General features: G+C 43.1%; 1 protein-coding gene and 14 non-coding genes across 15 annotated transcripts; all 15 read left to right on the top strand.

Moving 5' to 3' along the window:
• The first annotated feature begins 1,228 nt into the window (after positions 1–1,228).
• trnaf-gaa (transfer RNA phenylalanine (anticodon GAA)) lies at positions 1,229–1,301 on the top strand. The gene has a single exon. It is a non-coding gene; the product is annotated as a tRNA-Phe (tRNA).
• Positions 1,302–2,117: 816 nt separating this feature from the next.
• Positions 2,118–2,190, top strand: trnaf-gaa (transfer RNA phenylalanine (anticodon GAA)). The gene has a single exon. It is a non-coding gene; the product is annotated as a tRNA-Phe (tRNA).
• An 816-nt stretch (positions 2,191–3,006) lies between these two features.
• Positions 3,007–3,079, top strand: trnaf-gaa (transfer RNA phenylalanine (anticodon GAA)). The gene has a single exon. It is a non-coding gene; the product is annotated as a tRNA-Phe (tRNA).
• Positions 3,080–3,895: 816 nt separating this feature from the next.
• trnaf-gaa (transfer RNA phenylalanine (anticodon GAA)) lies at positions 3,896–3,968 on the top strand. The gene has a single exon. It is a non-coding gene; the product is annotated as a tRNA-Phe (tRNA).
• Positions 3,969–4,784: 816 nt separating this feature from the next.
• trnaf-gaa (transfer RNA phenylalanine (anticodon GAA)) lies at positions 4,785–4,857 on the top strand. The gene has a single exon. It is a non-coding gene; the product is annotated as a tRNA-Phe (tRNA).
• An 816-nt stretch (positions 4,858–5,673) lies between these two features.
• On the top strand, positions 5,674–5,746 carry trnaf-gaa (transfer RNA phenylalanine (anticodon GAA)). The gene has a single exon. It is a non-coding gene; the product is annotated as a tRNA-Phe (tRNA).
• Positions 5,747–6,563: 817 nt separating this feature from the next.
• trnaf-gaa (transfer RNA phenylalanine (anticodon GAA)) lies at positions 6,564–6,636 on the top strand. Its single transcript has one exon. It is a non-coding gene; the product is annotated as a tRNA-Phe (tRNA).
• An 817-nt stretch (positions 6,637–7,453) lies between these two features.
• On the top strand, positions 7,454–7,526 carry trnaf-gaa (transfer RNA phenylalanine (anticodon GAA)). The gene has a single exon. It is a non-coding gene; the product is annotated as a tRNA-Phe (tRNA).
• An 816-nt stretch (positions 7,527–8,342) lies between these two features.
• On the top strand, positions 8,343–8,415 carry trnaf-gaa (transfer RNA phenylalanine (anticodon GAA)). Its single transcript has one exon. It is a non-coding gene; the product is annotated as a tRNA-Phe (tRNA).
• Positions 8,416–9,232: 817 nt separating this feature from the next.
• On the top strand, positions 9,233–9,305 carry trnaf-gaa (transfer RNA phenylalanine (anticodon GAA)). The gene has a single exon. It is a non-coding gene; the product is annotated as a tRNA-Phe (tRNA).
• An 8,397-nt stretch (positions 9,306–17,702) lies between these two features.
• On the top strand, positions 17,703–17,772 carry trnaf-gaa (transfer RNA phenylalanine (anticodon GAA)). Its single transcript has one exon. It is a non-coding gene; the product is annotated as a tRNA-Phe (tRNA).
• An 816-nt stretch (positions 17,773–18,588) lies between these two features.
• trnaf-gaa (transfer RNA phenylalanine (anticodon GAA)) lies at positions 18,589–18,661 on the top strand. Its single transcript has one exon. It is a non-coding gene; the product is annotated as a tRNA-Phe (tRNA).
• An 816-nt stretch (positions 18,662–19,477) lies between these two features.
• On the top strand, positions 19,478–19,550 carry trnaf-gaa (transfer RNA phenylalanine (anticodon GAA)). Its single transcript has one exon. It is a non-coding gene; the product is annotated as a tRNA-Phe (tRNA).
• An 816-nt stretch (positions 19,551–20,366) lies between these two features.
• trnaf-gaa (transfer RNA phenylalanine (anticodon GAA)) lies at positions 20,367–20,439 on the top strand. The gene has a single exon. It is a non-coding gene; the product is annotated as a tRNA-Phe (tRNA).
• Positions 20,440–21,608: 1,169 nt separating this feature from the next.
• Positions 21,609–25,126, top strand: LOC143493604 (uncharacterized). The gene is made up of 11 exons (XM_076992125.1): positions 21,609–21,685; positions 21,963–22,012; positions 22,330–22,482; positions 22,664–22,744; positions 22,879–22,986; positions 23,090–23,167; positions 23,247–23,426; positions 23,536–24,008; positions 24,113–24,440; positions 24,898–25,043; positions 25,105–25,126. The coding sequence occupies exons 3-11, from the start codon at positions 22,333–22,335 to the stop codon at positions 25,124–25,126; spliced, it is 1,566 nt and encodes a 521-aa protein (XP_076848240.1). The 5' UTR covers positions 21,609–21,685; positions 21,963–22,012; positions 22,330–22,332.
• Positions 25,127–26,449: the final 1,323 nt, after the last annotated feature.

Raw genomic sequence — 26,449 nt, 5'->3', positions numbered from 1 at the left:
GTTTGTAGTTAATGTTACCACCACAGTCACTACTGTACAATAGCTAGCTCTTAGCCTTGCTAGTTGCTAGTTAGCTGTAGCCATAGCAGCGATGACGTGCTACACATTTTGTGCAGTTACACTATATCGTTGTTGCTTTCACGGGAATGCTTGTGTTTAATATTTGTTATTTTTTACGTTCAAGATTCCCCTTCCACTGACGAGGCGAGCGGAGTTGGCGGAAAATGTTTCCTTCAACCGGGCTTTCCTCGGGGTGCTTGGCGAACTTGTGAACACCATGCGAGACAGACGCCAGTAAAAGCACACAAAATGTTGCTTGTAGTACTATAAATATTTATTTCATATAAAGCTATACGTATATATTTGCTTTTTGCACTTTTTAAAACTATAACTATATTATTTACATATGTTGTACTTTAAATATCTATATTTCATAATAAAGTTTGATTTCATTTGATTGTATGACTGATGCTTTTTATGCAGGGTGTGTTCAGCCTGTTTGAGTAATACCAAATTATTATCAATAATTAGAGCAACCACATACAATAATGAAGATAAAGATAAATAAGATACAATAATGCTATTTGTTAAGGGGTGTTGTGCCGGTGTTGTGGTCGCATACAAATGATGTCACGACACTAAAACCCGCGCGCCAACAGCGACTCCACCCACATTGGGGTGGTTCACCATTGTAATGGAAACACAACGCGACCGTACCGTTCCGTTGCGAAGCGACCCGTATCGAACCGTACCGCGCCAAGCAGGCCCTAGTGGAAATGCGCCATAAGAGACCTTTGAAGGTCATGAAATTATTCCCTTAAGACAAAAGCTGGCTGCTTCATGCTTATCGTAAGCAAGCAAGGAGTCAGTAAGAGAGCTTTGGAGAATGTGGGCATCGATCCCACTACCTCTCGCATGCAAAGCGAGCGCTCTACCACTTGAGCTAATCCCCCTCTCAAGAGTTTATTCTTTTGATTGGAGTTTTAAGGAAAGCTTACGGATCAGCTCAGCCCGACTAGGAAATAATACCGAATCCAGCATTGACCCACAAGGTTTTCTCATGTTGGCATCATGATAAACATTGCCAAATTAGGTCTTGCCGTACCTGTCCGTGAATTTCACTGTGCCGAAACCGTTACGCTGTGAAAGCATGTTGCAAGAACCTAAGGAAAGGTAACAGTCGTTGATAAAGTTTCGATTGCATCTCGACGTGGTTTATCTGCAGCTTGCCGAAATAGCTCAGTTGGGAGAGCGTTAGACTGAAGATCTAAAGGTCCCTGGTTCGATCCCGGGTTTCGGCATGAACTCGACCTAGCTAGGTGGAAAGCCTCAGCTTTTGAATGACCTGTGCATTCTGTTGAAAAATTATAAACAGACATAAACTGTTTGATGTTTTGTTGTGAGATTTCACAGTGGGATTGTCAGAACTCGAGACTCTAGATGTTCAATTCATCTGCTGATAAAGCATTTGGAGAAGGAAATGTGTAGGTGTCAACTTGCATGTACGCGTTGTCCAAAAGCATAGGTGTACCACTTCACGACATGCTTAAGTTTTGACTGAATTGGACTTTCCTCTGCTTCCTTCGGCTTATGGACAGCCTTTGTCCAAAAGTAAAAAGAGATGTGGCAAAGATGTCAACTGTTTGCTGGAGGAATCCAAAGTGACCATGTTCTAAGAGACCTTTGAAGGTCATGAAATTATTCCCTTAAGACTAAAGCTGGCTGCTTCATGCTTATCGTAAGCAAGCAAGGAGTCAGTAAGAGAGCTTTGGAGAATGTGGGCATCGATCCCACTACCTCTCGCATGCAAAGCGAGCGCTCTACCACTTGAGCTAATCCCCCTCTCAAGAGTTTATTCTTTTGATTGGAGTTTTAAGGAAAGCTTACGGATCAGCTCAGCCCGACTAGGAAATAATACCGAATCCAGCATTGACCCACAAGGTTTTCTCATGTTGGCATCATGATAAACATTGCCAAATTAGGTCTTGCTGTACCTGTCCGTGAATTTCACTGTGCCGAAACCGTTACGCTGTGAAAGCATGTTGCAAGAACCTAAGGAAAGGTAACAGTCGTTGATAAAGTTTCGTTTGCATCTCGACGTGGTTTATCTGCAGCTTGCCGAAATAGCTCAGTTGGGAGAGCGTTAGACTGAAGATCTAAAGGTCCCTGGTTCAATCCCGGGTTTCGGCATGAACTCGACCTAGCTAGGTGGAAAGCCTCAGCTTTTGAATGACCTGTGCATTCTGTTGAAAAATTATAAACAGACATAAACTGTTTGATGTTTTGTTGTGAGATTTCACAGTGGGATTGTCAGAACTCGAGACTCTAGATGTTCAATTCATCTGCTGATAAAGCATTTGGAGAAGGAAATGTGTAGGTGTCAACTTGCATGTACGCGTTGTCCAAAAGCATAGGTGTACCACTTCACGACATGCTTAAGTTTTGACTGAATTGGACTTTCCTCTGCTTCCTTCGGCTTATGGACAGCCTTTGTCCAAAAGTAAAAAAAGATGTGGCAAAGATGTCAACTGTTTGCTGGAGGAATCCAAAGTGACCATGTTCTAAGAGACCTTTGAAGGTCATGAAATGATTCCCTTAAGACTAAAGCTGGCTGCTTCATGCTTATCGTAAGCAAGCAAGGAGTCAGTAAGAGAGCTTTGGAGAATGTGGGCATCGATCCCACTACCTCTCGCATGCAAAGCGAGCGCTCTACCACTTGAGCTAATCCCCCTCTCAAGAGTTTATTCTTTTGATTGGAGTTTTAAGGAAAGCTTACGGATCAGCTCAGCCCGACTAGGAAATAATACCGAATCCAGCATTGACCCACAAGGTTTTCTCATGTTGGCATCATGATAAACATTGCCATATTAGGTCTTGCTGTACCTGTCCGTGAATTTCACTGTGCCGAAACCGTTACGCTGTGAAAGCATGTTGCAAGAACCTAAGGAAAGGTAACAGTCGTTGATAAAGTTTCGTTTGCATCTCGACGTGGTTTATCTGCAGCTTGCCGAAATAGCTCAGTTGGGAGAGCGTTAGACTGAAGATCTAAAGGTCCCTGGTTCGATCCCGGGTTTCGGCATGAACTCGACCTAGCTAGGTGGAAAGCCTCAGCTTTTGAATGACCTGTGCATTCTGTTGAAAAATTATAAACAGACATAAACTGTTTGATGTTTTGTTGTGAGATTTCACAGTGGGATTGTCAGAACTCGAGACTCTAGATGTTCAATTCATCTGCTGATAAAGCATTTGGAGAAGGAAATGTGTAGGTGTCAACTTGCATGTACGCGTTGTCCAAAAGCATAGGTGTACCACTTCACGACATGCTTAAGTTTTGACTGAATTGGACTTTCCTCTGCTTCCTTCGGCTTATGGACAGCCTTTGTCCAAAAGTAAAAAGAGATGTGGCAAAGATGTCAACTGTTTGCTGGAGGAATCCAAAGTGACCATGTTCTAAGAGACCTTTGAAGGTCATGAAATTATTCCCTTAAGACAAAAGCTGGCTGCTTCATGCTTATCGTAAGCAAGCAAGGAGTCAGTAAGAGAGCTTTGGAGAATGTGGGCATCGATCCCACTACCTCTCGCATGCAAAGCGAGCGCTCTACCACTTGAGCTAATCCCCCTCTCAAGAGTTTATTCTTTTGATTGGAGTTTTAAGGAAAGCTTACGGATCAGCTCAGCCCGACTAGGAAATAATACCGAATCCAGCATTGACCCACAAGGTTTTCTCATGTTGGCATCATGATAAACATTGCCAAATTAGGTCTTGCTGTACCTGTCCGTGAATTTCACTGTGCCGAAACCGTTACGCTGTGAAAGCATGTTGCAAGAACCTAAGGAAAGGTAACAGTCGTTGATAAAGTTTCGTTTGCATCTCGACGTGGTTTATCTGCAGCTTGCCGAAATAGCTCAGTTGGGAGAGCGTTAGACTGAAGATCTAAAGGTCCCTGGTTCGATCCCGGGTTTCGGCATGAACTCGACCTAGCTAGGTGGAAAGCCTCAGCTTTTGAATGACCTGTGCATTCTGTTGAAAAATTATAAACAGACATAAACTGTTTGATGTTTTGTTGTGAGATTTCACAGTGGGATTGTCAGAACTCGAGACTCTAGATGTTCAATTCATCTGCTGATAAAGCATTTGGAGAAGGAAATGTGTAGGTGTCAACTTGCATGTACGCGTTGTCCAAAAGCATAGGTGTACCACTTCACGACATGCTTAAGTTTTGACTGAATTGGACTTTCCTCTGCTTCCTTCGGCTTATGGACAGCCTTTGTCCAAAAGTAAAAAGAGATGTGGCAAAGATGTCAACTGTTTGCTGGAGGAATCCAAAGTGACCATGTTCTAAGAGACCTTTGAAGGTCATGAAATTATTCCCTTAAGACAAAAGCTGGCTGCTTCATGCTTATCGTAAGCAAGCAAGGAGTCAGTAAGAGAGCTTTGGAGAATGTGGGCATCGATCCCACTACCTCTCGCATGCAAAGCGAGCGCTCTACCACTTGAGCTAATCCCCCTCTCAAGAGTTTATTCTTTTGATTGGAGTTTTAAGGAAAGCTTACGGATCAGCTCAGCCCGACTAGGAAATAATACCGAATCCAGCATTGACCCACAAGGTTTTCTCATGTTGGCATCATGATAAACATTGCCAAATTAGGTCTTGCCGTACCTGTCCGTGAATTTCACTGTGCCGAAACCGTTACGCTGTGAAAGCATGTTGCAAGAACCTAAGGAAAGGTAACAGTAGTTGATAAAGTTTCGATTGCATCTCGACGTGGTTTATTTGCAGCTTGCCGAAATAGCTCAGTTGGGAGAGCGTTAGACTGAAGATCTAAAGGTCCCTGGTTCGATCCCGGGTTTCGGCATGAACTCGACCTAGCTAGGTGGAAAGCCTCAGCTTTTGAATGACCTGTGCATTCTGTTGAAAAATTATAAACAGACATAAACTGTTTGATGTTTTGTTGTGAGATTTCACAGTGGGATTGTCAGAACTCGAGACTCTAGATGTTCAATTCATCTGCTGATAAAGCATTTGGAGAAGGAAATGTGTAGGTGTCAACTTGCATGTACGCGTTGTCCAAAAGCATAGGTGTACCACTTCAGGACATGCTTAAGTTTTGACTGAATTGGACTTTCCTCTGCTTCCTTCGGCTTATGGACAGCCTTTGTCCAAAAGTAAAAAGAGATGTGGCAAAGATGTCAACTGTTTGCTGGAGGAATCCAAAGTGACCATGTTCTAAGAGACCTTTGAAGGTCATGAAATTATTCCCTTAAGACAAAAGCTGGCTGCTTCATGCTTATCGTAAGCAAGCAAGGAGTCAGTAAGAGAGCTTTGGAGAATGTGGGCATCGATCCCACTACCTCTCGCATGCAAAGCGAGTGCTCTACCACTTGAGCTAATCCCCCTCTCAAGAGTTTATTCTTTTGATTGGAGTTTTAAGGAAAGCTTACGGATCAGCTCAGCCCGACTAGGAAATAATACCGAATCCAGCATTGACCCACAAGGTTTTCTCATGTTGGCATCATGATAAACATTGCCAAATTAGGTCTTGCCGTACCTGTCCGTGAATTTCACTGTGCCGAAACCGTTACGCTGTGAAAGCATGTTGCAAGAACCTAAGGAAAGGTAACAGTCGTTGATAAAGTTTCGATTGCATCTCGACGTGGTTTATCTGCAGCTTGCCGAAATAGCTCAGTTGGGAGAGCGTTAGACTGAAGATCTAAAGGTCCCTGGTTCGATCCCGGGTTTCGGCATGAACTCGACCTAGCTAGGTGGAAAGCCTCAGCTTTTGAATGACCTGTGCATTCTGTTGAAAAAATTATAAACAGACATAAACTGTTTGGTGTTTTGTTGTGAGATTTCACAGTGGGATTGTCAGAACTCGAGACTCTAGATGTTCAATTCATCTGCTGATAAAGCATTTGGAGAAGGAAATGTGTAGGTGTCAACTTGCATGTACGCGTTGTCCAAAAGCATAGGTGTACCACTTCACGACATGCTTAAGTTTTGACTGAATTGGACTTTCCTCTGCTTCCTTCGGCTTATGGACAGCCTTTGTCCAAAAGTAAAAAGAGATGTGGCAAAGATGTCAACTGTTTGCTGGAGGAATCCAAAGTGACCATGTTCTAAGAGACCTTTGAAGGTCATGAAATTATTCCCTTAAGACAAAAGCTGGCTGCTTCATGCTTATCGTAAGCAAGCAAGGAGTCAGTAAGAGAGCTTTGGAGAATGTGGGCATCGATCCCACTACCTCTCGCATGCAAAGCGAGTGCTCTACCACTTGAGCTAATCCCCCTCTCAAGAGTTTATTCTTTTGATTGGAGTTTTAAGGAAAGCTTACGGATCAGCTCAGCCCGACTAGGAAATAATACCGAATCCAGCATTGACCCACAAGGTTTTCTCATGTTGGCATCATGATAAACATTGCCAAATTAGGTCTTGCCGTACCTGTCCGTGAATTTCACTGTGCCGAAACCGTTACGCTGTGAAAGCATGTTGCAAGAACCTAAGGAAAGGTAACAGTCGTTGATAAAGTTTCGATTGCATCTCGACGTGGTTTATCTGCAGCTTGCCGAAATAGCTCAGTTGGGAGAGCGTTAGACTGAAGATCTAAAGGTCCCTGGTTCGATCCTGGGTTTCGGCATGAACTCGACCTAGCTAGGTGGAAAGCCTCAGCTTTTGAATGACCTGTGCATTCTGTTGAAAAAATTATAAACAGACATAAACTGTTTGGTGTTTTGTTGTGAGATTTCACAGTGGGATTGTCAGAACTCGAGACTCTAGATGTTCAATTCATCTGCTGATAAAGCATTTGGAGAAGGAAATGTGTAGGTGTCAACTTGCATGTACGCGTTGTCCAAAAGCATAGGTGTACCACTTCACGACATGCTTAAGTTTTGACTGAATTGGACTTTCCTCTGCTTCCTTCGGCTTATGGACAGCCTTTGTCCAAAAGTAAAAAGAGATGTGGCAAAGATGTCAACTGTTTGCTGGAGGAATCCAAAGTGACCATGTTCTAAGAGACCTTTGAAGGTCATGAAATTATTCCCTTAAGACTAAAGCTGGCAGCTTCATGCTTATCGTAAGCAAGCAAGGAGTCAGTAAGAGAGCTTTGGAGAATGTGGGCATCGATCCCACTACCTCTCGCATGCAAAGCGAGCGCTCTACCACTTGAGCTAATCCCCCTCTCAAGAGTTTATTCTTTTGATTGGAGTTTTAAGGAAAGCTTACGGATCAGCTCAGCCCGACTAGGAAATAATACCGAATCCAGCATTGACCCACAAGGTTTTCTCATGTTGGCATCATGATAAACATTGCCAAATAAGGTCTTGCTGTACCTGTCCGTGAATTTCACTGTGCCGAAACCGTTACGCTGTGAAAGCATGTTGCAAGAACCTAAGGAAAGGTAACAGTCGTTGATAAAGTTTCATTTGCATCTCGACGTGGTTTATCTGCAGCTTGCAGAAATAGCTCAGTTGGGAGAGCGTTAGACTGAAGATCTAAAGGTCCCTGGTTCGATCCCGGGTTTCGGCATGAACTCGACCTAGCTAGGTGGAAAGCCTCAGCTTTTGAATGACCTGTGCATTCTGTTGAAAAATTATAAACAGACATAAACTGTTTGATGTTTTGTTGTGAGATTTCACAGTGGGATTGTCAGAACTCGAGACTCTAGATGTTCAATTCATCTGCTGATAAAGCATTTGGAGAAGGAAATGTGTAGGTGTCAACTTGCATGTACGCGTTGTCCAAAAGCATAGGTGTACCACTTCACGACATGCTTAAGTTTTGACTGAATTGGACTTTCCTCTGCTTCCTTCGGCTTATGGACAGCCTTTGTCCAAAAGTAAAAAGAGATGTGGCAAAGATGTCAACTGTTTGCTGGAGGAATCCAAAGTGACCATGTTCTAAGAGACCTTTGAAGGTCATGAAATGATTCCCTTAAGACTAGAGCTGGCTGCTTCATGCTTATCGTAAGCAAGCAAGGAGTCAGTAAGAGAGCTTTGGAGAATGTGGGCATCGACCCCACTACCTCTCGCATGCAAAGCGAGCGCTCTACCACTTGAGCTAATCCCCCTCTCAAGAGTTTATAGTTTTGATTGGAGTTTTAAGGAAAGCTTACGGATCAGCTCAGCCCGACTAGGAAATAATACCGAATCCAGCATTGACCCACAAGGTTTTCTCATGTTGGCATCATGATAAACATTGCCAAATTAGGTCTTGCCGTACCTGTCCGTGAATTTCACTGTGCCGAAACCGTTACGCTGTGAAAGCATGTTGCAAGAACCTAAGGAAAGGTAACAGTCGTTGATAAAGTTTCGTTTGCATCTCGACGTGGTTTATCTGCAGCTTGCCGAAATAGCTCAGTTGGGAGAGCGTTAGACTGAAAATCTAAAGGTCCCTGGTTCGATCCCGGGTTTCGGCATGAACTCGACCTAGCTAGGTGGAAAGCCTCAGCTTTTGAATGACCTGTGCATTCTGTTGAAAAAATTATAAACAGACATAAACTGTTTGATGTTTTGTTGTGAGATTTCACAGTGGGATTGTCAGAACTCGAGACTCTAGATGTTCAATTCATCTGCTGATAAAGCATTTGGAGAAGGAAATGTGTAGGTGTCAACTTGCATGTACGCGTTGTCCAAAAGCATAGGTGTACCACTTCACGACATGCTTAAGTTTTGACTGAATTGGACTTTCCTCTGCTTCCTTCGGCTTATGGACAGCCTTTGTCCAAAAGTAAAAAGAGATGTGGCAAAGATGTCAACTGTTTGCTGGAGGAATCCAAAGTGACCATGTTCTAAGAGACCTTTGAAGGTCATGAAATTATTCCCTTAAGACTAAAGCTGGCTGCTTCATGCTTATCGTAAGCAAGCAAGGAGTCAGTAAGAGAGCTTTGGAGAATGTGGGCATCGATCCCACTACCTCTCGCATGCAAAGCGAGCGCTCTACCACTTGAGCTAATCCCCCTCTCAAGAGTTTATTCTTTTGATTGGAGTTTTAAGGAAAGCTTACGGATCAGCTCAGCCCGACTAGGAAATAATACCGAATCCAGCATTGACCCACAAGGTTTTCTCATGTTGGCATCATGATAAACATTGCCAAATTAGGTCTTGCTGTACCTGTCCGTGAATTTCACTGTGCCGAAACCGTTACGCTGTGAAAGCATGTTGCAAGAACCTAAGGAAAGGTAACAGTCGTTGATAAAGTTTCGTTTGCATCTCGACGTGGTTTATCTGCAGCTTGCCGAAATAGCTCAGTTGGGAGAGCGTTAGACTGAAGATCTAAAGGTCCCTGATTCGATCCCGGGTTTTGGCATGAACTCGACCTAGCTAGGTGGAAAGCCTCAGCTTTTGAATGACCTGTGCATTCTGTTGAAAAATTATAAACAGACATAAACTGTTTGATGTTTTGTTGTGAGATTTCACAGTGGGATTGTCAGAACTCGAGACTCTAGATGTTCAATTCATCTGCTGATAAAGCATTTGGAGAAGGAAATGTGTAGGTGTCAACTTGCATGTACGCGTTGTCCAAAAGCATAGGTGTACCACTTCACGACATGCTTAAGTTTTGACTGAATTGGACTTTCCTCTGCTTCCTTCGGCTTATGGACAGCCTTTGTCCAAAAGTAAAAAGAGATGTGGCAAAGATGTCAACTGTTTGCTGGAGGAATCCAAAGTGACCATGTTCTAAGAGACCTTTGAAGGTCATGAAATGATTCCCTTAAGACTAGAGCTGGCTGCTTCATGCTTATCGTAAGCAAGCAAGGAGTCAGTAAGAGAGCTTTGGAGAATGTGGGCATCGACCCCACTACCTCTCGCATGCAAAGCGAGCGCTCTACCACTTGAGCTAATCCCCCTCTCAAGAGTTTATAGTTTTGATTGGAGTTTTAAGGAAAGCTTACGGATCAGCTCAGCCCGACTAGGAAATAATACCGAATCCAGCATTGACCCACAAGGTTTTCTCATGTTGGCATCATGATAAACATTGCCAAATTAGGTCTTGCCGTACCTGTCCGTGAATTTCACTGTGCCGAAACCGTTACGCTGTGAAAGCATGTTGCAAGAACCTAAGGAAAGGTAACAGTCGTTGATAAAGTTTCGTTTGCATCTCGACGTGGTTTATCTGCAGCTTGCCGAAATGGCGGTACCTGCAAGCCACCCGTCTGTAAAAAACATCCAATGCCTGAGCCCCATTCCATTTTTCCTCGGCCAATGGCGCGCGAACCATTCCATTTTCTTCGTTTTTCTCGGCCAATGCCTGGCCACCATTCCATTTTTCCTCGGCCAATGCCTGCCCACCATTCCATTTTTCATCGGCCAATGCCTGCCCACCATTCCATTTTTCCTCGGCCAATGCCTGGCCACCATTCCATTTTTCCTCGGCCAATGTCTGCCCACCATTCCATTTTTCCTCGGCCAATGTCTGCCCACCATTCCATTTTTCCTCGGCCAATGACACGACGAAGGCGATCTTGCCCCGGTCACTTCAAAGTATATAAACTTTACACCGCGTAGAAGAAAGAAACACCGTCTCGGATTTGGGATTTCTCAACAAGACACAGGTATGCCTTATTTTTGCTAGCATATTTATTTATACTCAGGGTTGTTTTATGCCTGTTTGTATAAGGAACCAATAAATAAATGCTGTAGATATATTTTGCGATCATCGGAAAGGTAGTCAGCTAAGAAATACTGTATATACATTATCTCCTGTGGTGACGCTCATGGACGTAGTTCGTTAGCAAGCTATCGGAAACTTCTAACTAGCCTAAATTGGAGGAATAATTTATGTAATTCTAATCATGACGAATAATCTAATTAATGTTTCTCTGTGTTAGCCATCTATCCTGTTTTTCGATTTTCAACGGACAATCGCCGAAATTGTGAGGTAATTTAACGGTATATAAACGCTTTATTTAACTGTTTTTAAACGTCTTAGAAAATACGTGCCCCTGCCTAACACGTTATTATTTTGTTATTACTAAGTATCTACGTAGAAACGAACATTATAAAGTATATGGTTAAGTGAGTAATACGAATCCTTGTAGTATTAAAAAGGTTAAAAACACATTAGTAACTAGTGAGTTGGTACCAACTGCTCACATTCATTCTTAGTTGCCATGGATTTACTTATTTGTTAATTTATGTTTGTTTTAATTATAAAGTATATCATACACTTTCGTTATTTACAATGTCTTGTTTCAGATCATGTCGGCATCAAAAAAATCTCACAAGGCCATGGCTGACACAGACTGGCTTGCCCGGCTGCAAGCATTTGCCAACACAGGGGTTTGGCCATCGAGCGAGGGCAACAGGCCTGCTCCAAGACAGAAAAAGTGGCACGAACTCTATAATAAGGTAAAATAATATGATTTCTCTCATTTTAAAATAACTTAAGCCTTATTATTCCATATTTATTTATTGTTCCTTGACTCTTTAAATAGTTCTAATTGGAGTTGTGAAGGACAGGTGAGAATTGCAGAAAATTACAATTACAAAAGAGAAGACATCTTGCCTGAATGTGGATTTTTTTTTGCAGATTGAAAAATGCCCCCAGCATCTGAAGGGACAGTCAACCCTTGTGGGAGGATTGCCCAAGTGTGTTTGTAGCTTTCATAAGGTAACTTAAATTAATTAAACCTGCAATCTGCAAATACAGAATAATGTATTACTAAGGTTGACTGTTTATGATGAGTTTTAGTAACTATATATATTTTCTCCCTATATATAAATGTATTTCTGCTACATTTTCAGGAACGTTCCAAGAATCCACTGGCTCCTCAACCATCAACAAGTACTGCCAGCCTGAGCACTTCTCCCTCCACCAGTCCTGCAAAGAGGCCTAAATTGACTTTATCCATGGTAACATACATTGTACTATAAAGATATGAACATTATGTGATGTTGCTGTGCTGAATATTCTTCATGGTTTCCAACAAATATTGTGATCTTCTTTTTGTACTAGTTTGAACGATCAAGGTATGGTGGAACCCATGTGGCTACAGCAAAACCAAACCTGAATGTCACAAGGAAGCATGTACAGGTAAAAAAATACTATATATTAATGTTTTTTCTTCTATTTGTTCTATTCTAACTGAATAACAAACTATTAATTCCACAGCCACAGGAGATCCTAGGAGCAGGTTCAACGTCTTGCCAGTCTCCTGATCCTCAGCCTTCAACATCCTTCCATCCTCACAGGCCTCTCCTACAGTCCCCATGTTTTCTTGCTCCACCACCACCACCAAAACCACAACCTGCAGAACAAGGGCAACATTCTGCAGAGTCTTCTGTTGTGATGAGCATGGTACGGTAATGTGTCATTAATAAATCACAAGTACATTCATGATTCATTCACAAGTCATTAATGATTACACATAACATCTGTGTATACTTGTGCTATTTTTTCATCATAGCCAATCCATCAGCCAGAAAATACAGCAGAGCTCCCACTATTGTGGCCGCAGACATTGCCACGGCAGGACCAGAAATGGGTGTCTGAAGCTCTCTTCAGACTTGGGCCGAAGGGAAAGCTGGAGCTACGCGACAACCTGCAACTATGGTATCATGCACCACCTCCAGCTCTTTTGTATCACCAGTCTCCCACTCCTGATCGTTTCTTCTCGCAGTCTCTGTTGTTGTGGATGCCTTACAGGTTGTGGAAGGTGCGGCTTTACTGTACGAATCCTGACTGTAAACATCGGCTGAGTGGAGGTGGTCTGCACAGGAGGGTTCGGCAGGTCCTCGACATCGATAGGTACTACAACCTGGTGACGGAGACACTGATCTGCAGCAGATGTAGATCCAGCTACGTATCGTGGAGCCAGACAATCCTTCACCAACTGGACCTAGCACATCGCTCTGAGTTTAGAGTGATCCTTACTCGCAGGTGAATGAAACACTAAATTACTTTGCCATCATGGACATATCTTTTTGCAAATCTGACACTTATTTCCCTAAATAACAGAATAATAAAGATTTTTTTCCCCCCAAGATATGCCTGTGACATTCGGGTGATCCGCCTGCTGCGTGAGCGAGGACTGGGAAACGGCCCTGTCCGGATCATCGGCCAGCTGAAGGAGAACCACAGCGAGCAGTGGCTCCAGAGGGCCGCACGATATGTATCGGAGTGTGCTGTCTTCATGGAAAATGCAAGTGTGCTTCCACCACAGTTTCAGGAGCCCCCAGAACCTGCCACAGTGCCCAACTACAAGTGGCTCCTCACTGTGTACAGCCAAGACATCCTCAACAGACTGGAGGAAATCAAGGCTGGAATCACTTCAACCTATGGAGCCATTTTAAAAATGGATTCTACCAAAAAGGTTAGATGTTATTTATTATATTAGTTATCATTTGGCAAACTTTTTTCTCAGGTTATTTCTCAACTATATACACACTATATATAAATTTTAAAACACCACCACCCAGCTATTCTCTCAGGAAGGATCTGATCTGTTGTGTGTGATTATGGTTATTGCAGTTAACACTCAGTTTGAATGTACTTTAATGAAGGAATGAATGTCTAGGCCACTTATTTTGTTTTGTTGATAGAAGGCCATTGATCACTTACTTTCAAAATCCCCTTTAAGTCACCTCTCTTTGTCTGGCAAGAAGAACCATTATGGCCCATGATGGTTTGTTTTTGTATATGCTAAATAAGTCATATAGTCTGTTTGTCCTGAAGGAGACATCCTCGTTTGGATCCTTTGTTATGATAAGCTAGGTATGATGGGTAAGCCATTGGGTTTGTTTCTTACATTGTTCCTCTCTTATTGCCAGATCACCAAGAAGTTGACTGGACCTGCCAAGGGCACTGCACAATGGCTCACATCTGTGGGGAATGAAAAGGGCCAGGTGTTGATGAGTGTACTTACAACAAATGAAGGTGCTGGGTTGGACCTCATGATAGCAGGTCTAGTAGACCGGTACTGCAAGGCTGGTGTTGCTCCCCCTGTTGCCCTTTATGTGGACTGTGGCTGTTGTAAGGAAGTGGGAGAGACAAAGCTGAAGACCAGATTCAGTGGGTGGCCAGATGTGATTGTGCGTCTAGACATCTGGCATTTTATGCGACGACTGGCAACAGGGTGCACCACCGATGCCCATCAGCTTTATCCGACTTTCATGTCACGCTTGTCTGCCTGTATATTTGAGTGGGATGCAGGTGACGTTAGTCTGCTGAGGAGGGCCAAAAGGGAGCAGCTGAGGAAGCAAGACTGGCCAGTGTTGACCGACAAAGATGTTGATCGACACATCACAAAAGATGAGCTGGCACTGCACTGCAGGAGGAGAACACGTGGACAAGAGACAACCATCCACCTGCTCGATCAGCTACTCACAGAGCTAATGAGTGGCAAGGGGAACGATGCCCTTGGTGTTCCTCTTCTTGACACTGTGCGAATGCAGCACATCTGGCGTGTACAGAAGCGGCATGTGGCATGCATTCAAGACCCTCCTGGTGTGGCATTGTACACGGAGACCGGAGACATCACCAAGGGAGGAGTAGTTTTAAAAACATACCGGTGTGCAAGAGGCTCCACATCCCTGGAATCGTTTCACTGCCATTTGAATCGCTTCATTCCAGGTATGTGATAACTGTTAACTTTAGTAAATATTTTCTGCAATATATCATGTTTGATTATATTAAAAATCACATAACTATCAATGAATTTAGCTTGCTTTGCTTTGTTTGTAACAGATGGTTCTTGTATTAATTGTGGTACACATTCTTTCAGGAAACAGTGCCAATAGTCTGAACTTTCAGATATATCTACTGGAAGGGCTGAATCGCTGGAACCAAGACCGTGCTGCTTCTGCTCTTGCAAAGGAACCTACAACCCTGCGCAGTTACACTGGGGAGTTGGTTCACTTTGTCAACGACAACTACCAGAAGGTTTTTAAAAGGAAATTGATGCCGGCATTTACACCACCTGCAAAATACACTGGTAAGCATATTGTGATACGGCATTTAATATTTTAGAATACTTTATACGTCACAAAAATGTTTATTTTTCTTTTTTTATTTAATGCATTTTCAGGGGAGCTCATTGGTGTGCAGTACCTGCTAAGGCAGAATAATGAGCCACTGGAGGATATGCACCCAAATTCTGACAGAACCACCCAGCTGCTGGAGGACTTAGAAGTGCATGACCAAGATGAAGATGATGAGGGGTTCAACGAATCCAGTCTGCAGGATGAAGCAATGGTGGCAGACCTGGTGGTTGCTGATGAGACATTAGAATTTGTGTTCCCTCACCCACCTCTCCACCCTTCACCAATGCCCTTGGTCCAGCCTTCATCGTCATTACCTTCAGTTCAACAAATGGTAAATGATAGAGTCTTACTTTGTCTTTTTATAGTAAAATTTATCTGTTAAAACCACTAATCCAAACTACACCTATACTCCTTCAGCAGCCTCCACCAGTGCCCTCGGCCCAGCCTCCACCAGTGCCCTCGGCCCAGCCTCCACCAGTGCCCTCGGCCCAGCCTCCACCAGTGCCCTCGGCCCAGCCTCCACCAGTGCCCTCGGCCCAGCCTCCACCAGTGACCTCGGCCCAGCCTCCACCAGTGACCTCGGCCCAGCCTCCACCAGTGCCCTCGGCCCAGCCTCCACCAGTGACCTCGGCCCAGCCTCCACCAGTGACCTCGGCCCAGCCTCCACCAGTGACCTCGGCCCAGCCTCCACCAGTGACCTCGGCCCAGCCTCCACCAGTGCCTAGTCAGTCTCCATCAGAGCCTTCAGCTCAACAAATTGTAAGTGATAGTACCTTACTTTCATTGTTAAACATCTTCATTGTTAAATTCTCTAATAAACAGCACACAAATAAGAACGCGACACACAAATGCTTTATTTTCTCATGCTTTATTGTAATTAAACCTTTATTGTAAATAGAAAATGCACATTTCTACAGACATTATAACATTTCATATTATTATTATTTTTTTTTTCTAGGCTGTGGATGTCCATAACATTCCTGGAATGGAAAGGGTGGATGAATTAGCAGAGTATCTGGTTGAGCTTCGCACTCAAACACGCCTCACCCTGACAAACCAGCAGACCACCACGATTGTTAGTTTGTGGCAAAACCTAAACCAGTTTGATAAAAACAGACTGGTGTATGCAGCTCGGCATCAGGATAGGCTGCTGACTGGCCGCTTTCGATCCCCCAAAAAGAAGGCAGTTTTCACCCCTGGTGTTGAGAGCACAAAAAGGTGTGTTCTGGGATCAAGTGGCTCCCCTGCTCAGTGGCCTGACTGCTGTCGGCTCATTAAAACCATCTTTGTAAGACTGGCCAACATCCACAGAAGCCCCAAAACTCTGGGCAAAGTAAGTGTGTCAAGGTGGGCACTGATGTTGGAGGACTACAGGAAAATCAGGCAGCTTGTTTTGAACAATGGGACAGTGATGGAGCAGACCACCCTTCAGCTGGTAGAGGTGAACCAGAAAACTCTTATGCAGTGGTACAAAGAGCGCCTCAAATCTCAGGAGGTCTCTGTGCTACTTCAAGGGGTGCGCCTCCCTGATGCACGGCCAGTGGCAGCTCAACCTCTACTGCCAGCAAATGTACAACCTGATGAGCCTCCACAGTACCCTCATCAGGTTCATATTTACCACATGCCGCCAAACACAGCAGGTCAGGCTAAAACTAAGTTTAGAAAAATTCTGCCCAGTGCCACACCACCATTAGCCCCTAGTCAACGACATCAGGACACTTCCATTCAGCCTCCCATTGCTTCCATGGAGTCTGGTTCACAGGAGGCCTCTTTGAGGATGATACAGCCAAGACCTTCACCTGTACTGATGATGTTACCCGAAGGACCAGCTGTGTCTGTCATGCCTCAGGTGTTGTTGCCCAGTTCTGTCCCTCAGCCTGCTACCCCCACTGAGCGACATTACAAGCGGACAGTCCCATATAATACCTGTAGGAAGTGTGGACAGTCACGCAAAACAGCAACTGGCCATAGCCAGTACAAGGGGAAGATCTTCTGTCCTATGACAGAGACTCTTACCAAGGAACAGTGGCTGGAAAAGATGAGAAAACTGTGATTAATGTGTATACTTTATTTTCATACATTACTATTGTATTTTTATATTACAAAAATATAATTATTATTATCTTTAATGGTTTAAAATGTTGTAAATGTTTTGCTGTAGTTTATTGGAATTTTTTTTAGTTCAGCTGCTGTGGCATTAATATGTGTATATATGTATTAGTGTAGATTTAATATTTTATTTTTATGTAAATTGTAGTATAATTTTGTTAATTGTATTAGAATATCATTTTGTTAATTTTATTCATGTTTATTATATATATATATATATACATAAAGTGTATAAAGTATATAAAGTGTGAATAAATATATAAAGTGTGAATACAAATACAGAGTGTCAATTTATTAAATCAAGCAATAAGCCTAATATGATGAAACAACTCATATGTATGTGTATGAAATGCACATATATATTACAATATATAAATTGTGACACGGGTGCCCCGTAATTGTAGGCACTGCTGACAGCCATAAAATAAAATTTTGCAATATATTTCTTAGAATATTATTACACAAAATATCCACGGCAAGATTCTCAGTTACAAATATTTATATCCAGGCTGGATTCGAACCTGCGACCTCCCGATCTTTTCTCAACTTTTTTTTCCTTTTTCTTCCTTTTTCTTCCCCTTCTTCCCCCCCTCATACAGACGATTGTTCCCCAGCTTTAGCTCAGTTGGGAGAGCGTTAGACTGAAGATCTAAAGGTCCCTGGTTCGATCCCGGGTTTCGGCATGAACTCGACCTAGCTAGGTGGAAAGCCTCAGCTTTTGAATGACCTGTGCATTCTGTTGAAAAATTATAAACAGACATAAACTGTTTGATGTTTTGTTGTGAGATTTCACAGTGGGATTGTCAGAACTCGAGACTCTAGATGTTCAATTCATCTGCTGATAAAGCATTTGGAGAAGGAAATGTGTAGGTGTCAACTTGCATGTACGCGTTGTCCAAAAGCATAGGTGTACCACTTCACGACATGCTTAAGTTTTGACTGAATTGGACTTTCCTCTGCTTCCTTCGGCTTATGGACAGCCTTTGTCCAAAAGTAAAAAGAGATGTGGCAAAGATGTCAACTGTTTGCTGGAGGAATCCAAAGTGACCATGTTCTAAGAGACCTTTGAAGGTCATGAAATTATTCCCTTAAGACTAAAACTGGCTGCTTCATGCTTATCGTAAGCAAGCAAGGAGTCAGTAAGAGAGCTTTGGAGAATGTGGGCATCGATCCCACTACCTCTCGCATGCAAAGCGAGCGCTCTACCACTTGAGCTAATCCCCCTCTCAAGAGTTTATTCTTTTGATTGGAGTTTTAAGGAAAGCTTACGGATCAGCTCAGCCCGACTAGGAAATAATACCGAATCCAGCATTGACCCACAAGGTTTTCTCATGTTGGCATCATGATAAACATTGCCAAATTAGGTCTTGCCGTACCTGTCCGTGAATTTCACTGTGCCGAAACCGTTACGCTGTGAAAGCATGTTGCAAGAACCTAAGGAAAGGTAACAGTCGTTGATAAAGTTTCGATTGCATCTCGACGTGGTTTACCTGCAGCTTGCCGAAATAGCTCAGTTGGGAGAGCGTTAGACTGAAGATCTAAAGGTCCCTGGTTCGATCCCGGGTTTCGGCATGAACTCGACCTAGCTAGGTGGAAAGCCTCAGCTTTTGAATGACCTGTGCATTCTGTTGAAAAATTATAAACAGACATAAACTGTTTGATGTTTTGTTGTGAGATTTCACAGTGGGATTGTCAGAACTCGAGACTCTAGATGTTCAATTCATCTGCTGATAAAGCATTTGGAGAAGGAAATGTGTAGGTGTCAACTTGCATGTACGCGTTGTCCAAAAGCATAGGTGTACCACTTCACGACATGCTTAAGTTTTGACTGAATTGGACTTTCCTCTGCTTCCTTCGGCTTATGGACAGCCTTTGTCCAAAAGTAAAAAGAGATGTGGCAAAGATGTCAACTGTTTGCTGGAGGAATCCAAAGTGACCATGTTCTAAGAGACCTTTGAAGGTCATGAAATTATTCCCTTAAGACAAAAGCTGGCTGCTTCATGCTTATCGTAAGCAAGCAAGGAGTCAGTAAGAGAGCTTTGGAGAATGTGGGCATCGATCCCACTACCTCTCGCATGCAAAGCGAGCGCTCTACCACTTGAGCTAATCCCCCTCTCAAGAGTTTATTCTTTTGATTGGAGTTTTAAGGAAAGCTTACGGATCAGCTCAGCCCGACTAGGAAATAATACCGAATCCAGCATTGACCCACAAGGTTTTCTCATGTTGGCATCATGATAAACATTGCCAAATTAGGTCTTGCCGTACCTGTCCGTGAATTTCACTGTGCCGAAACCGTTACGCTGTGAAAGCATGTTGCAAGAACCTAAGGAAAGGTAACAGTCGTTGATAAAGTTTCGATTGCATCTCGACGTGGTTTATCTGCAGCTTGCCGAAATAGCTCAGTTGGGAGAGCGTTAGACTGAAGATCTAAAGGTCCCTGGTTCGATCCCGGGTTTCGGCATGAACTCGACCTAGCTAGGTGGAAAGCCTCAGCTTTTGAATGACCTGTGCATTCTGTTGAAAAATTATACACAGACATAAACTGTTTGATGTTTTGTTGTGAGATTTCACAGTGGGATTGTCAGAACTCAAGACTCTAGATGTTCAATTCATCTGCTGATAAAGCATTTGGAGAAGGAAATGTGTAGGTGTCAACTTGCATGTACGCGTTGTCCAAAAGCATAGGTGTACCACTTCACGACATGCTTAAGTTTTGACTGAATTGGACTTTCCTCTGCTTCCTTCGGCTTATGGACAGCCTTTGTCCAAAAGTAAAAAGAGATGTGGCAAAGATGTCAACTGTTTGCTGGAGGAATCCAAAGTGACCATGTTCTAAGAGACCTTTGAAGGTCATGAAATTATTCCCTTAAGACTAAAGCTGGCTGCTTCATGCTTATCGTAAGCAAGCAAGGAGTCAGTAAGAGAGCTTTGGAGAATGTGGGCATCGATCCCACTACCTCTCGCATGCAAAGCGAGCGCTCTACCACTTGAGCTAATCCCCCTCTCAAGAGTTTATTCTTTTGATTGGAGTTTTAAGGAAAGCTTACGGATCAGCTCAGCCCGACTAGGAAATAATACCGAATCCAGCATTGACCCACAAGGTTTTCTCATGTTGGCATCATGATAAACATTGCCAAATTAGGTCTTGCTGTACCTGTCCGTGAATTTCACTGTGCCGAAACCGTTACGCTGTGAAAGCATGTTGCAAGAACCTAAGGAAAGGTAACAGTCGTTGATAAAGTTTCGTTTGCATCTCGACGTGGTTTATCTGCAGCTTGCCGAAATAGCTCAGTTGGGAGAGCGTTAGACTGAAGATCTAAAGGTCCCTGGTTCGATCCCGGGTTTCGGCATGAACTCGACCTAGCTAGGTGGAAAGCCTCAGCTTTTGAATGACCTGTGCATTCTGTTGAAAAATTATAAACAGACATAAACTGTTTGATGTTTTGTTGTGAGATTTCACAGTGGGATTGTCAGAACTCGAGACTCTAGATGTTCAATTCATCTGCTGATAAAGCATTTGGAGAAGGAAATGTGTAGGTGTCAACTTGCATGTACGCGTTGTCCAAAAGCATAGGTGTACCACTTCACGACATGCTTAAGTTTTGACTGAATTGGACTTTCCTCTGCTTCCTTCGGCTTATGGACAGCCTTTGTCCAAAAGTAAAAAGAGATGTGGCAAAGATGTCAACTGTTTGCTGGAGGAATCCAAAGTGACCATGTTCTAAGAGACCTTTGAAGGTCATGAAATTATTCCCTTAAGACAAAAGCTGGCTGCTTCATGCTTATCGTAAGCAAGCAAGGAGTCAGTAAGAGAGCTTTGGAGAATGTGGGCATCGATCCCACTACGTCTCGCATGCAAAGCGAGCGCTCTACCACTTGAGCTAATCCCCCTCTCAAGAGTTTATTCTTTTGATTGGAGTTTTAAGGAAAGCTTACGGATCAGCTCAGCCCGACTAGGAAATAATACCGAATCCAGCATTGACCCACAAGGTTTTCTCATGTTGGCATCATGATAAACATTGCCAAATTAGGTCTTGCCGTACCTGTCCGTGAATTTCACTGTGCCGAAACCGTTACGCTGTGAAAGCATGTTGCAAGAACCTAAGGAAAGGTAACAGTCGTTGATAAAGTTTCGATTGCATCTCGACGTGGTTTATCTGCAGCTTGCCGAAATAGCTCTACCTGCAAGCCACCCGTCTGTAAAAAACATCCAATGCCTGAGCCCCATTCCATTTTTCCTCGGCCAATGGCGCGCGAACCATTCCATTTTCTTCGTTTTTCTCGGCCAATGCCTGGCCACCATTCCATTTTTCCTCGGCCAATGCCTGCCCACCATTCCATTTTTCCTCGGCCAATGCCTGGCCACCATTCCATTTTTCCTCGGCCAATGTCTGCCCACCATTCCATTTTTCCTCGGCCAATGTCTGCCCACCATTCCATTTTTCCTCGGCCAATGCCTGCCCACCATTCCATTTTTCCTCGGCCAATGACACGACGAAGGCGATCTTGACCCGGTCACTTCAAAGTATATAAACTTTACACCGCGTAGAAGAAAGAAACACCGTCTCGGATTTGGGATTTCTCAACAAGACACAGGTATGCCTTATTTTTGCTAGCATATTTATTTATACGCAGGGTTGTTTTATGCCTGTTTGTATAAGGAACCAATAAATAAATGCTGTAGATATATTTTGCGATCATTGGAAAGGTAGTCAGCTAAGAAATACTGTATATACATTATCTCCTGTGGTGACGCTCATGGACGTAGTTCGTTAGCAAGCTATCGGATAACTTCTAACTAGCCTAAATTGGAGGAATAATTTATGTAATTCTAATCATGACGAATAATCTAATTAATGTTTCTCTGTGTTAGCCATCTATCCTGTTTTTCGATTTTCAACGGACAATCGCCGAAATTGTGAGGTAATTTAACGGTATATAAACGCTTTATTTAACTGTTTTTAAACGTCTTAGAAAATACGTGCCCCTGCCTAACACGTTATTATTTTGTTATTACTAAGTATCTACGTAGAAACGAACATTATAAAGTATATGGTTAAGTGAGTAATACGAATCCTTGTAGTATTAAAAAGGTTAAAAACACATTAGTAACTAGTGAGTTGGTACCAACTGCTCACATTCATTCTTAGTTGCCATGGATTTACTTATTTGTTAATTTATGTTTGTTTTAATTATAAAGTATATCATACACTTTCGTTATTTACAATGTCTTGTTTCAGATCATGTCAGCATCAAAAAAATCTCACAAGGCCATGGCTGACACAGACTGGCTTGCCCGGCTGCAAGCATTTGCCAACACAGGGGTTTGGCCATCGAGCGAGGGCAACAGGCCTGCTCCAAGACAGAAAAAGTGGCACGAACTCTATAATAAGGTAAAATAATATGATTTCTCTCATTTTAAAATAACTTAAGCCTTATTATTCCATATTTATTTATTGTTGCTTGACTCTTTAAATAGTTCTAATTGGAGTTGTGAAGGACAGGTGAGAATTGCAGAAAATTACAATTACAAAAGAGAAGACATCTTGCCTGAATGTGGATTTTTTTTTGCAGATTGAAAAATGCCCCCAGCATCTGAAGGGACAGTCAACCCTTGTGGGAGGATTGCCCAAGTGTGTTTGTAGCTTTCATAAGGTAACTTAAATTAATTAAACCTGCAATCTGCAAATACAGAATAATGTATTACTAAGGTTGACTGTTTATGATGAGTTTTAGTAACTATATATATTTTCTCCCTATATATAAATGTATTTCTGCTACATTTTCAGGAACGTTCCAAGAATCCACTGGCTCCTCAACCATCAACAAGTACTGCCAGCCTGAGCACTTCTCCCTCCACCAGTCCTGCAAAGAGGCCTAAATTGACTTTATCCATGGTAACATACATTGTACTATAAAGATATGAACATTATGTGATGTTGCTGTGCTGAATATTCTTCATGGTTTCCAACAAATATTGTGATCTTCTTTTTGTACTAGTTTGAACGATCAAGGTATGGTGGAACCCATGTGGCTACAGCAAAACCAAACCTGAATGTCACAAGGAAGCATGTACAGGTAAAAAAAATACTATATATTAATGTTTTTTCTTCTATTTGTTCTATTCTAACTGAATAACAAACTATTAATTCCACAGCCACAGGAGATCCTAGGAGCAGGTTCAACGTCTTGCCAGTCTCCTGATCCTCAGCCTTCAACATCCTTCCATCCTTACAGGCCTCTCCTACAGTCCCCATGTTTTCTTGCTCCACCACCAAAACCACAACCTGCAGAACAAGGGCAACATTCTGCAGAGTCTTCTGTTGTGATGAGCATGGTACGGTAATGTGTCATTAATAAATCACATGTACATTCATGATTCATTCACAAGTCATTCATGATTACACATAACATCTGTGTATACTTGTGCTATTTTTTCATCATAGCCAATCCATCAGCCAGAAAATACAGCAGAGCTCCCACTATTGTGGCCGCAGACATTGCCACGGCATGACCAGAAATGGGTGTCTGAAGCTCTCTTCAGACTTGGGCCGAAGGGAAAGCTGGAGCTACGCGACAACCTGCAACTATGGTATCATGCACCACCTCCAGCTCTTTTGTATCACCAGTCTCCCACTCCTGATCGTTTCTTCTCGCAGTCTCTGTTGTTGTGGATGCCTTACAGGTTGTGGAAGGTGCGGCTTTACTGTACGAATCCTGACTGTAAACATCGGCTGAGTGGAGGTGGTCTGCACAGGAGGGTTCGGCAGGTCCTCGACATCGATAGGTACTACAACCTGGTGACGGAGACACTGATCTGCAGCAGATGTAGATCCAGCTACGTATCGTGGAGCCAGACAATCCTTCACCAACTGGACCTAGCACATCGCTCTGAGTTTAGAGTGATCCTTACTCGCAGGTGAATGAAACACTAAATTACTTTGCCATCATGGACATATCTTTTTGCAAATCTGACACTTATTTCCCTAAATAACAGAATAATAAAGATTTTTTTCCCCCAAGATATGCCTGTGACATTCGGGTGATCCGCCTGTTGCGTGAGCGAGGACTGGGAAACGGCCCTGTCCGGATCATCGGCCAGCTGAAGGAGAACCACAGCGAGCAGTGGCTCCAGAGGGCCGCACGATATGTATCGGAGTGTGCTGCCTTCATGGAAAATGCAAGTGTGCTTCCACCACAGTTTCAGGAGCCCCCAGAACCTGCCACAGTGCCCAACTACAAGTGGCTCCTCACTGTGTACAGCCAAGACATCCTCAACAGACTGGAGGAAATCAAGGCTGGAATCACTTCAACCTATGGAGCCATTTTAAAAATGGATTCTACCAAAAAGGTTAGATGTTATTTATTATATTAGTTATCATTTGGCAAACTTTTTTCTCAGGTTATTTCTCAACTATATACACACTATATATAAATTTTAAAACACCACCACCCAGCTATTCTCTCAGGAAGGATCTGATCTGTTGTGTGTGATTATGGTTATTGCAGTTAACACTCAGTTTGAATGTACTTTAATGAAGGAATGAATGTCTAGGCCACTTATTTTGTTTTGTTGATAGAAGGCCATTGATCACTTACTTTCAAAATCCCCTTTAAGTCACCTCTCTTTGTCTGGCAAGAAGAACCATTATGGCCCATGATGGTTTGTTTTTGTATATGCTAAATAAGTCATATAGTCTGTTTGTCCTGAAGGAGACATCCTCGTTTGGATCCTTTGTTATGATAAGCTCGGTATGATGGGTAAGCCATTGGGTTTGTTTCTTACATTGTTCCTCTCTTATTGCCAGATCACCAAGAAGTTGACTGGACCTGCCAAGGGCACTGCACAATGGCTCACTTCTGTGGGGAATGAAAAGGGCCAGGTGTTGATGAGTGTACTTACCACAAATGAAGGTGCTGGGTTGGACCTCATGATAGCAGGTCTAGTAGACCGGTACTGCAAGGCTGGTGTTGCTCCCCCTGTTGCCCTTTATGTGGACTGTGGCTGTTGTAAGGAAGTGGGAGAGACAAAGCTGAAGACCAGATTCAGTGGGTGGCCAGATGTGATTGTGCGTCTAGACATCTGGCATTTTATGCGACGACTGGCAACAGGGTGCACCACCGATGCCCATCAGCTTTATCCAACGTTCATGTCACGTTTGTCGGCCTGTATATTTGAGTGGGATGCAGGTGACGTTAGTCTGCTGAGGAGGGCCAAAAGGGAGCAGCTGAGGAAGCAAGACTGGCCAGTGTTGACCGACAAAGATGTTGATCGACACATCACAAAAGATGAGCTGGCACTGCACTGCAGGAGGAGAACACGAGGACAAGAGACAACCATCCACCTGCTTAATCAGCTACTCACAGAGCTAATGAGTGGCAAGGGGAACGATGCCCTTGGTGTTCCTCTTCTTGACACTGTGCGAATGCAGCACATCTGGCGTGTACAGAAGCGGCATGTGGCATGCATTCAAGACCCTCCTGGTGTGGCATTGTACACGGAGACCGGAGACATCACCAAGGGAGGAGTAGTTTTAAAAACATACCGGTGTGCAAGAGGCTCCACATCCCTGGAATCGTTTCACTGCCATTTGAATCGCTTCATTCCAGGTATGTGATAACTGTTAACTTTAGTAAATATTTTCTGCAATATATCATGTTTGATTATATTAAAAATCACATAACTATCAATGAATTTAGCTTGCTTTGCTTTGTTTGTAACAGATGGTTCTTGTATTAATTGTGGTACACATTCTTTCAGGAAACAGTGCCAATAGTCTGAACTTTCAGATATATCTACTGGAAGGGCTGAATCGCTGGAACAAAGACCGTGCTCTTGCAAAGGAACCTACAACCCTGCGCAGTTACACTGGGGAGTTGGTTCACTTTGTCAACGACAACTACCAGAAGGTTTTTAAAAGGAAATTGATGCCGGCATTTACACCACCTGCAAAATACACTGGTAAGCATATTGTGATACGGCATTTAATATTTTAGAATACTTTATACGTCACAAAAATGTTTATTTTTCTTTTTTTATTTAATGCATTTTCAGGGGAGCTCATTGGTGTGCAGTACCTGCTAAGGCAGAATAATGAGCCACTGGAGGATATGCACCCAAATTCTGACAGAACCACCCAGCTGCTGGAGGACTTAGAAGTGCATGACCAAGATGAAGATGATGAGGGGTTCAACGAATCCAGTCTGCAGGATGAAGCAATGGTGGCAGACCTGGTGGTTGCTGATGAGACATTAGAATTTGTGTTCCCTCACCCACCTCTCCACCCTTCACCAATGCCCTTGGTCCAGCCTTCATCGTCATTACCTTCAGTTCAACAAATGGTAAATGATAGAGTCTTA

This window comes from Brachyhypopomus gauderio, unplaced genomic scaffold, assembly GCF_052324685.1.
Source record: "Brachyhypopomus gauderio isolate BG-103 unplaced genomic scaffold, BGAUD_0.2 sc90, whole genome shotgun sequence".
NCBI lineage: Eukaryota > Metazoa > Chordata > Actinopteri > Gymnotiformes > Hypopomidae > Brachyhypopomus > Brachyhypopomus gauderio.
The sequence above is the reverse complement of the archived record's forward strand: the minus strand, read 5'-3'. Positions and strand labels throughout refer to the sequence as shown.

Bases quoted from the DNA above. Each gene is read 5' to 3' on its own strand.
- LOC143493604 (XM_076992125.1), top strand. From the start codon at position 22,333: ATGTCAGCATCAAAAAAATCTCACAAGGCCATGGCTGACACAGACTGG. The intron at 22,987-23,089 runs GTAACATACATT...TTTTTGTACTAG, and splicing joins CTAAATTGACTTTATCCATG to TTTGAACGATCAAGGTATGG. The intron at 23,427-23,535 runs GTACGGTAATGT...TTTTCATCATAG, and splicing joins CTTCTGTTGTGATGAGCATG to CCAATCCATCAGCCAGAAAA.